At 40.8% G+C, this 11,911-nt stretch overlaps 1 protein-coding gene across 1 annotated transcript; it reads left to right on the top strand.

Moving 5' to 3' along the window:
• The first annotated feature begins 738 nt into the window (after nt 1-738).
• On the top strand, nt 739-10,712 carry Mmp10 (matrix metallopeptidase 10). The gene is given in 11 exon segments (XM_036193913.1): nt 739-843; nt 1,405-1,649; nt 1,738-1,886; nt 2,329-2,454; nt 3,878-4,042; nt 5,611-5,752; nt 7,664-7,797; nt 8,457-8,488; nt 8,490-8,617; nt 9,310-9,413; nt 10,612-10,712. Coding segments are annotated over 11 exon segments (1,431 nt in total).
• The last annotated feature ends 1,199 nt before the right edge of the window (nt 10,713-11,911 follow it).

The following is an 11,911-nucleotide window of genomic DNA, read 5'->3' on the forward strand; positions in this document are numbered from 1 at the left end:
GAGGGGAAAGGACAAAAATTGGAAAGCAAAGATAAGGAAGGAGGTAAAGGGAGACCCTTCATCTAATGTGCAATTGTCCGACCTCCATTTGACAAGTCTCTGTGGAGCCAGTACATGATGATATCAGCCATGAAATGGAGACTGGGTGGATGCCTGAGCTTCACCTCTGGATCTTGCCTCCTCCATGTTGGAGGCCCTCTCACAATACTTCTGGCCCTCCCAAGGGCCAGTAACTCCTTCTGAAAATCAGTAAATACCTGTTACACACAAGGACTCAAAAAATGGAGTTTTTTCATTATGTCTTCCTAGATCGCCATCCTCATAGTTACATTTGGAATCTTTTTCCATTAATCTATTTACTCCTTGCCTGCATGTATTTGAGCCTAATGCATGTTTAAAAAAAAAAAAAAACCACTGTTTTAAAAATATCTAAATATTCTACAAACATTAATTCTCCAGTCAGTTCCTTTTCCTCTTTATAAACACAGAAGCCACTTCCTTGAGATTAAGCATTCTTTCAAGTTTAGTAGGTTGAGAGATTCACTGATGTAAGCTATTCCGTCTTCAGCTGAGTTTTTGTGAATGAGCTTGAAGTCATTCAGATTAAAAATAGCACACACATGAGTCATGCTGTTAGTGACCTAAACACTGACTCCCTATAAAAGAGTGGCCACTATAACGAAGCTATAGTAGTCAGGGACTGGAGGAGGATTGTTTTTTAAAGTCAAGACTGTCTAGATGGAGCCGCTGACCATCCTGGTGTTGCTGAGCTTGCCTCTCTCTTCAGCATATCCTCTGCATGGGGCAGTGAGCCAAGACCACCCAAACATGGGGTTTGCTCAGGTAAGCAATCAGTGAGGGATCCACTTCAACCCAAGCAGAAGGATAACTGTACCTCCTTGGTCTTCCAACAGGAGTAGATGACTTGATGAGAAGTTGTGTGAGAGGTAGAAACTCAGTCTTTACACAGAAAGGCAGCGAGGCCAAGAAGGAGGTGTACTTACTCAGGGTGAATAGCTGGCGGCAGCACCAGTTGACAAGAGATGGGGATGGATGAGATCTCAGGGTTATTTATCTTCTATAACTTCAAGAAATAATGCTTACTCTAATTTTTCATTTGTGAAAAATGAGTTTATCTAACAACAGTCGGTTTTAACAGGTCTATGTTAATAATGGAATCTTAGATACTTTCACTTGATGTACTCACACACTTATGCCAGAACCCTTACTTTGGTAGCAAATTAAATTGCAATGAAATAATAAAATGGGGCATCTTAGTGAAAAAAATTTAAAGTATGACTCCGACTTTTGCTTCTGGGAATAATTAAAATAAACTTTGACGTTTGTATAAATGGTTTAAAATTCATAGTCACAGCTTTAAAATTGTGCTTGTCACTCCACTAGCAATATCTAGAAAAGTACTACAACTTTGAAAAAAATGTGCAACAAGCATTTAGAAGAAAGGACAGTAGTCCTGTGGTCAAAAAAATCCAAGAAATGCAGAAGTTCCTCGGGCTGGAGATGACAGGGAATCTGGACTCCAGCACTATGGATGTGATGCTGAAACCCAGGTGTGGCGTCCCCGACGTTGGTGGCTTCACTACCTTTCCAGGGTCACCAAAGTGGAAGAAAACCCACCTCACCTACAGGTAACAGGTCCTGTTTTCACTGAGTGTTAACACTGTGTCAGAGGCATCACAGCAGCACACATTACCTTCTTCCATTCCTCTCATCCAGGATTGTGAATTATACACCAGATTTACCAGAAGAGAGTGTGGATTCTGCCATTGAGAAAGCGCTGAAAGTCTGGGAGGAGGTGACCCCGCTCACCTTCTCCAGGCTCTCTGAAGGAGAGGCTGACATCATGATCTCCTTCGCAGTTGGAGGTAATGAAGTTGTACGGTCACTCATCTAGTGTTTGAGTTGTTCAGGCTACTAAAACAAAGTACCTCACACTGGGAAATTTGTAAACAACAGAAAGGTACTGCTTGGAGTTCCAGAAGATGAGTAATACAAAGTAAAGGGGCCACAGACTCAGCTTGGCGAAGGTCTATTATTAGGTAGCACCTGTGTCTCCTCGTGTAGCAGAAGTGGCCAAGAGGTTTCTCCAGCTTCTTTCACCTGGGTACTAACTATCACAGAGCACTCATACCCTGAGCATCTTCTAAAAGAGTTGCCTTGTGATCCCATCACACTGAAGATTACATTTCAACATGAGAATTTTGAGAGGCATCAACATTCAGACTACACAGTCCCTGTGCTGTTTTGCTGAAAAGGGTTAGAAGAAATTCTTACTAGTTATATTTCCATAACTTTGTTTTCCATCAGAACATGGAGACTTTTACCATTTTGATGGACCAGGACAGAGTCTGGCTCATGCCTACCCACCTGGGCCTGGATTTTATGGAGATGCTCACTTTGATGATGATGAGAAATGGACACTGGGACCCTCAGGTAGGATGATTTCAAATATAACTTGGCCAAGAATAGCTTGTCTAGAGTAAGCCTCAAATGGAATGTTCTGCTAGCTTCAATTTCTGATTATCTGTGTGGCAACCTGAAGCCCTATCCATCTAATCATTACTAACAAACTGTAAACTGCTTCTTTCTTTGTCCCCACCAAGAACAATACAGTAAGCCCCATTAGATATCATTTCCACAACTCAGGATCTTGTACAGGGTTCAAGTGTATTATAAGTAATTCTGTTTATCACTCCAATAATAAAGGAGTAGTGTTGAGTGAGTGCCATTGAATAAGTTGAAGCCCCAAAGGCTGCCCTTGACTTTGAACTCTCATTTTGCTCCTTTTTCTTTTAAATGTAGTTATTGGGAGAAAATTCCAGAAGCTAAAGGAAGATGTTCTGTTTAAATAAGCATGCCACCTTTGCTAGCTTGGAAGTCTTTCTCCTCCCCAAATTTTTTCTGAAAAAAATGTTATTGAGTCTAGACATGGTGACTACTATTAACTGCATTCTACTTAAATTTTATAAATAGCATTTGAACTTTGGAGACAGACTGTTGAAACAATCACAATTTCTGGATTTCTAAGTGTGGGTTAGACCATTAATATGAAGTGAGTCTCTGCTAACTGTGTAGGTCTGTCGCAATGCCACATGATGAACAATATTTCCAAAATTGCCTGAACTTCTGGTTTAATGATTAGCACTGACATAACCTTTCATAATGTGAGGCAACTCTGAGTTCTGCTGTGTTCATGGCAGAAACAGGCAATGGACATGTTTCTTTTTATACTGGGATTTATGCTCTTCATACAGCACCCCTTACTAGGAGATGGATTTTCTCTAAATCTAGTTTTTGATGGTTTCATAAATATATATGATGCACCGTGAATATATTTATTCCCATTAACCTTCTTATGAAGGTTTTTTTTTATAACAATCAAAGATTGATGATGATGTCCCTATAGTTTTGTTACTTAAGAGATTGAAGAATAAATAAATAGCTTGTGGTTGATTTAAACTTGTGTGATTTAAACCAGTTTGTTACTAAATATTAACAATGGTTTCTGATTTCTGGACAATAAAGATTTATTTTTATTGGCATGTGATTCATCTTGGTCCTGCCAAAAAAAAAATCTCTTCAGGAAACAGGACTTACCACTGTTGATATAGGAAAAGTGACCTAGTATCCTGACTAAGGAGACTGGTAGAAAGCAGATGATGAAAAACTGTCTTAGACACTGACTTCAAGTTAACCAGGAAAGATATGTGATGGAGTATGCCAGTTAGTGAGTCAACAAATAAGGAAGAGGCAGCATGTGATCCTGAGGGTTCCCTGTGCAGTTGGTAAGAGTAATGTGTGCACATCTGTGAAATAGTAACTGCTAGGCTCTGAATATTTGTGGTTTCTCAAACAGGGACCAACTTATTCCTGGTTGCTGCCCATGAGCTTGGCCACTCTCTGGGTCTCTTTCACTCAGACAACAAAGAAGCTCTGATGTATCCAGTCTACAGGTTCTCCACAAACCCGGCCCAGTTCCGGCTTTCTCAAGACGATATAGACGGCATTCAGTCCCTCTATGGTGAGCATGAAGAAAAAAGTGCCCAGGGCATTCTGTGTGTTTGCTTACTCTTGTCAGGGCTCTTTGAGAATACTGTACATGTCATTAATAGCAGTAAGGTGTGAGTGGCTAATCATCTTTGCTCAGCCCTGATGACCCAGAAGAAATATAAAATTAATAGCATCAGAGACTAACTTAGACACGGTGCTTAAAGAAGTTTCAGAGCTCAAATCTCCACAAAATGAGGAAGGAGTCCAAAAATGATCAGAGAGAAACTGTAATGCAAATCTTTCAAACGTGTCTGACCACTCGACCAAGGCCACAAGACTGAGCTTATCTCAACTGTGGTAAACGGGAAGCAACGGGATTCCTTCCACAAGGACACAGGTCTGGGATATCCCAGCTGGAGTTCATGCCTGCTGTGAGGAAAGAACTTGTAAACATAAAGACCCACTTGTCTAACCGGGTTGGTATTCCTCTTCCTTGATGCCTGGAAAAATCCTGAGTGATGGTGACTCAAGATGACATACAGATTGTCAGAAGATCCTGAGACTTAAACAGAAGTCACTCTAAGGCTGGTGCAATCAGGCATTTACAAAAAGCTGCAGAATATGGAGGAACTTTTAGGGAGGGAGTTTTAGGTGTGAAGGCCCAAGGATCAAATGACCAGAGGACAGTGCTTGGGGTGTACCTGAGCGCAGGCTGGCTCCTACTGTGCTCTCTTATCCACTAACCTCCTGGTGGGTCAGACGCCGCCAGGTATTCCACTCTTTCCTTTTCTTGGCAACTCATGTAGCTGTCGGTGACAGCACCCTGAAGTCCCCCACCTGGCAGTCCTCACCCTGACATCCCTGGAACCTGCCTGCCTGGTAGGAATAAGGATATTCTAAAGAGACATTTGACTAACAACTAGTGAAACGGTGGGCCCCATGAAATTCTAATTTCTGAAGGAATCTCATTGTGGAAAAAGACTGAATCCTCCATATTTAAATGTCTCTACTGAAGAAACATTTACTCTTTATCTGAACACCTTGCCAGAGAGACAGGAGCTAAGAATGGGGGAGGAGTTTAAGATAGGAAAAAATTCATTATATGGCTTGGTTAGGTTATTTAGTTTTGCATATCACTTGCCTTCTATCTAAATGGGTTAGAACTCCAAGAATGAATTAGTTGCTTTGTGTCTTCATCAGTGTTTCAAATTAGTTACTCTGAATAAATATGGTGTTTTCAATTCTCATTAAAAAAAAAAAAAAGAACACTGTACAGTAAGTCTTCAGGAAAGTTTTGCTTTTATTACATGTTATTTATTTGTGTGCCTGTGCATGCATGCTATAGTGCACATGTGAGAGTCAGAGGCCTGTGGAAGTGCATTCTCTCCTTCCACCATGGGAGTCATGGGAACCCATCCGAAGTTGTCAGACTTGGCAGCACCAGGCTCCTTCACCAGCTGAGCCTTCTCCCTGGCCCCAGGATTAAAGGGCTGCATACTGTCCATTTCAAAACACCTTGAAGAAGTTAGGAGAAAGTGTAAATTGTTAGATGCACCCCTGATATTCTAACACTTGCTTCTCCTAACCTGTTCCCTTCAGGACCACGTCCCTCCTCTGATGCCATAGTGGTACCTATGTCCTCTGTCTCACCAAGGCTTGAGACCCCAGCCAAGTGTGATCCTGCTTTGTCCTTTGATGCCGTCAGCACCCTGAGAGGGGAAATCCTACTCTTTAAAGACAGGTTAGAACACAACATTGTATTTCCCTAGCTACCCTTTTGGTGTTTGATGCTCAGAGATATTGATGAAATTATTAAGGCCACTCCAGGTAGTTAAAAGGGAGGTTTATTTTGTGGGGTAACTTAAAAATGAAGGGGTAGGTTGCAGGGTCTGGGAAAGGTATGGCGCAGTCCAACGGTGTTCTCTGGAGAACTCTGCTCGATCTACCTCCAGCGTCCAGTGTCCCAGAACCAAGACAAGCCTCTCCTCTTGATCCTGGGTCTTCAGCATCCTCTCTCAGCCCCGCCTTGTAGGCGTGACCATTACCGAAGCCTCAATGGGGGTTGGAACTTCCAGGCCAAGGCTGGAATGGCTACCCACTACATCTCCCCCTTTTGTCTAAATAAGAAGGTTCTAACCTAATACAAGACTATATACAAAGAAATGGTTATCAAATATTGTCCAGGAGTAATGAGGGATAATGACCTAGATAAGTTGGAATTACAATCAATGCAAACAATATCAAGCAAAAAACACATACTAAAATCCACCATGCAGCAGAGTAAAGTGCCGATTGTAGATTTCCTCATTCCCGCCACACTGCAGGTCAGATGCACACGCCAGGAACCCGCCATAGTAGCTCAAACAGGTAGGCTGCCGCTAACTTGAGAGAGACAACTAGGAAGCTGTTTTTAGCTCCGTTTTAGAATCGTTTTTGTCAGGTTTTAGGTGGAAACTCTTGCCAACACGTTGGGCACCATTTGTAGTTGGAGAGCTTCTCTCCAGGTGCCACCAAGTCCTGTTAGTCAGACAACCCACTTGTAAAATAAACACACAGACATTTATATTATTTAAACTGCTTGGCCATTAGCTCAGGCCTACCATTGTCTAGCTCTTACTCTTATATTTAGCCCATTTCTATAAATCTATACTTTGCCACGTCGTGGCTTACCAGTACCTTACATCTTTCTTGTCATGGCAGCAGCTGGCAGTGTCTCTCTCCCCAGCCTTCACTTCCCACAGTTCTCCTCTTCCTTGTCCCGCCTACCCTATCCTTCCTGCCTGGCTACTGGCCAATCAGCACTTTATTTATTTTAACCAATCAGATCAACACATTTGACATACAGAACGTCCCACAGCACAGAGAGGAAAATAAACTTGGGATTTTATATATATTTATATAATAAATATAATGTAGTATGATGACAACATACTTCCAGCACATTTTAAAATCGCTCAGCTCAAGTTTATATTGCATTTTTAAAGATCCCCTTGGAATTGTCCAGATTATTTCTTTCTAGACTCCCAGAAGAGAATTTTTGGTCAGTAGGATATAAGATCCATAAAATCAGGGAAATTTGTCTCTTTTTTATATTTTTCACTCTTTATATATCATGACTCAAGGAACTTCTAAAAGTGCCAGCCATCTTTAGAACCAAACAAGTATCTTTATCCTTGTTAGAAAGTGCTATTATTTCAATTAATTCATTTTAGAAAAGGTGATACATACTCACACACAATACCCAAATAGTACCAAAAGATATAAGAAAAGCCATTCTGTTTCGGCTGTCCCAGATCCCTGCCTTTGTGTACCAACTGCTACCAATTTTCTTTGTCCCACTTTACCAAGGTGCTCACATTTAAAAAGGTACAAATATTAAAATACATTTAATATTTAAATATTTTAAAATATTTATGGATTCATAAAAATACATACTATTTTACATACTTTTGAATAGATTCGAGCTGAGTAATCTTATTGGAACAGGGTGAACATCCCTGTCACCCCAGGCTACATCCATCACCTGGAGTCACATGTGGGACAGTGCAGTGCACGCTGCTGTGAACAGGTGAATCATCGTTGACCAGAGACTGTGCCCTTCTGTGCTTATTGTTTTAAAGAGAAAGACAGTTGCAGTTATCATATGTTGCAGGCACTTTTGGCGCAGAACCCGCTGGAACCCTGAGCCTGAAGTCCATTTGATTTCGGCATTTTGGCCCTCTCTTCCTTCACACTTAGATGCTGCCTACGAAGCTCACAATAAGGATAGTGTTTTCATTTTTAAAGGTAAGAATTATACAATTTTTGACTTTGCTGAAATAAAGCTTACTGTAAAACCTTCAAAGCATGAGTTTTCTCCATTGTGTTAAATTTTAGATGTTTTATTGTAAGAAGAATAAGTCAGAATTGGTGATCGTGAATAAGCGTTTTTAAAAGTCTGACCTGCCAAGGAGAGCCTTATGAGGAAAGTCTAAGAAGTGTAGACTCAGAGGCCTTTAGAAGAAGTGACTAGAGCTGGCTACTGTAACTCAGAGAACAAATATAGAAAGACGGAATAAATACAGAAAAAAATGACTACAGAAAGGGCAGTGAACCTGCTCATCTATTTGTTCATTTACCATTTTCCCCCTTCAGAAAGTATTATTTTTGAGACAAAGTCTTACTATGTAGCTCTGGCTGGTCTCAAACCCACTGTGTAGACTAAACTGGCCTCAGACTCACAGAGGTTGCCCTGCCTCTGACTCCCCAGTGCTAGGATCAAAGTTGTGAGCCACCCACACCCAGCCAGGAAACACTTTTTCAAATACCAGCTATGGGCTAAGCATGGAGTTGGGGGTTGGAATGAAAACCAAGACTTCATCTTTTATCATTATCAAACAATTCACTGTTCTCATTTCTAAAACCAATTATTTTCACTCAATATTTCTTGGGAAATTTTTCAACAGGAAATCAGTTCTGGGCAGTCCGAGGAAACGAAAGTCCAAGCGGGTTATCCAAAAGCAATCCACACTCTTGGCTTTCCTCCTGCTGTGAGGAAGATCGACGCAGCTGTTAGTGACGAGGAGAAGAAGAAGACATACTTCTTTGTGGAGGACAAATACTGGAGGTGAGATGCTGTGGGAAACTTTGCTTGGAGCCTAATTATAGGAGTTAGTTTCCTTTCTTTCAGGATGCCTGCCCACCCTCTAATGTTCCCAAACCTCAAATGTTCAGAGTAAGCAAAAGAAGCATGGTGGTCCAATTTCAAAAACACACAGGGCTTTCCAGGTGCACCTATCCAGACACCAACGGAACACAAGGAAGGGTGAATCTGAGGGCCACAGGCACAGTGTCTTCTCACGCCATTGTCACTCACCACATGGCTGCCATGCAGAGCCAGGTGTAGAAGACTGTAGGGTCTACCAGGTCCTAGTGTGGTAAATAGCAAGTCTATTTTTAGCCAACTTTTAAAACTTAACTTCCACCTTCTGTTTATATAGATTTTATGTATTTATGACAGGTAGGTTCTTGGGTTTTGTGTGTCCAGGCTTACAAAATTGACCTTAGGTACATATATGGAATTTTTATAGACTATAGAATGATGTCCCTGCTTCAGGAGATCATTATTCTATGAGAGATGCTTACAAGCTCAGAAAGTTCACATGTTACCATACTCCCCTCCAACACAAAATATATTTAGTGCTGCACAATTTGAAAAGTTGCCCTAGGACCCCACACTGGACCGTTAGCATCGTGTGACAGCATGTGTATGACGGGGCTTGTCTTAGTGTGGATCTGAATTCCTTTTACTTGCTATAGATTTGATGAGAAGAGAAATCGGATGGACAAGGGCTTCCCCAGGCTGATTAAAGATGACTTTCCTGGAGTCGAGTCACAGGTGGATGCCGTGTTACAGGCCTTTGGTAAGGAGAACTTGATGTCATCAGCAGTGGGGGCGTTTGGACAGTTCAGTGTCTGTGAGGCTGTTTGAACTGGTAGCTTACTATTAAAAATGTTACAATAAACATTTGCCTACAAAATTTTAAGTAATATTCACAAAAATTTATCAAAGTTGGTCAATTTTATGTGATGTCAAAACTTGATAAGGTTGCTAAAATATCAATAATGAAGTGAGAAATCGAAAAGCTTTCAAATCATTTGCCTTATGCCTTTTTTACTCAAATCCTGAAATGTTAACTTGAAATTGGTGCCAATTGGGTCTAAAATTCTGTTTTTCTTTAATAATTTTCAATATTCTGTCCCATGACACTGGGACAGGCTCACAGTCATCGTTCATAACACTGTACAGCCAAGTGTGAGCCAGGTTGGCTGGGAGCTGGTTCCATCCCCACCAGCCCTTGTCTCCTATCCCAATTACCATGCCTGGGCTTCAGTTGCAGTCTGAAATAACTTACATTGTTCACTAGAAAATAAATACCATCCTTTCACATGCTCAAATGACAAAAATTTGATTGCTGGTAATGGGCTTATGGGAAAACAAAACATTGGCTTGTTCCCTCTGAAGGCATATCTGGGGGATCTCCCTGGGCTTCAATTGTGGTACTTATGAGACCACTGACGTTGTTATTAAAACAACTTGCCCATAATATACACAAGAAGAAAATGAACATCGAATGAATTTCATTTGTCTAACTCTCTCGGGTCCATTGACTCCCACACCATGATTTAAGAGCTAGTTGGTACAAGGGAATTTGGAAAGGAAGAAAGGAAGGAAGGAAGGAAGAAAAGAAGAAAGAAACCCTAAAATATTAAAATCCTTTCTAATTCTGTTTAGTAATAGTATATCCTGGTGTTTTAGCATGCTGGCTTCAGAACCAGATAAATGAGATGGAATCCTCACGTTGCTGTTCACTGGGGCTATGGCCTTGGGAAAATGTTAACACTTACCTAATTTTAAGTTTGTCCTCATTTGGTTTGGCAGACATTTTTGGTAAAGATTCATCAATGAGTTAAAATCATGCAAATCATTCAGCTCAGTTCCAGGCAGATATCACCTAGCCCACACCCTCTTCCATCAGCTCGTGTTCTTTCTTAGTTACTCATATCATAAACTTGATTTATTTAAGGTAATGTCATCATTTTTCTTACCTGTGTTTGCAGGTTTTTTTTATTTCTTCCATGGATCATCACAGTTGGAGTTTGACCCCAATGCCAGGATGGTGACACACACCCTGAAGAGAAACAGCTGGCTCCTGTGCTGACTGTCATGAGAAGACATGTACAAACACTGTAGAATGAGCCCTGTCATTTCTTACCTAATTTATTATGTGTCAGAATGATTAACTATTCCTGTATGTTCTGTGGCTCAAGAAGATGAGCCCAGAAGATGTCTTTCTTAGAGAGCATCACCTGAACTCCTGTACTTGCTCTTGAGTTACATTGTACAGAAGTGAAAATTTCTCATTGCAGTTGGTGAGAGGATGCATCTCCATGGGTACTTTATTGTTTAATAAAGAGATTTATTTTTGGACCATTCCTGGCTTCCTAGAGTAATTCCTGCTCATTAGTTGTGCTGTGGACTGAGTGCCTGAAAGACAAGATGCACAGGAGCAATGGAGCATGCAATTCTTGGATGGGGCCATATGGAGTGTCTGCACCAACAAAAATCTTTCCTTTTGCCTCATACATATTGCATTCTCTATGTATCTAAAGAAGAATGAGACACATTAAGAGTTGTCCTATGAGCCTTCTAGAATACTGAAGCCTGCAAACTGAGGTTGTGAGCTAGTCCACCTTATGACTTTACAGGTAGGGAAACAATTAATTTGGAGGCTTAGTCATCTCTTTATTTCTTCACTGGAACTCCTGCCAGTCACAGAGAATGGAGTTCTCATAACAACTTCACTCCTTCATCAAAACATTCTCATTAGGCTCTTGTTTCTAGAGGTTTTCATGTCATGTGTGTTTGCATGCATATTCTAATTGTGTGGTAGTGTTGTCACACCGAGATGTGTCCTATCCCATACCAGGTACATTATTGTTGATTCACATAAATGTCTGCTGCTGTCATAGATCCAAGGCACAGAACTGAGTCAAAAATACATTTAACCCAACCTCATTGATTTCCATATAGGGTGGTGGGAGATAAGTTGAGCAAACAAAAGCAAATTGTTATATAACTACAAGTGACAGATATTATTAAAGAAGTGACAGAGAGGAGGAAGAAGAAAATGGAGACGTATCTATGCCTCAGCTCCTTGAACATGACAAGATTTTTTTTCTGATGAGACTTCAACAGTAATTTTACATTTTCTTGGCATGGATCCATCTCCTCTCACTCATCTACTTGGATATGAATTTAGATGCATTTTTCCATTATTGTGATAGAGAAAGCTTTCTAACCAACAAAACTAAAAGAGTAGATACAAGTGGCTCATGAGAGGTGGGAAAGGAGATGTAG

This window comes from Onychomys torridus, chromosome 7 (genome assembly GCF_903995425.1).
Source record: "Onychomys torridus chromosome 7, mOncTor1.1, whole genome shotgun sequence".
Taxonomy (NCBI): Eukaryota; Metazoa; Chordata; class Mammalia; order Rodentia; family Cricetidae; genus Onychomys; species Onychomys torridus.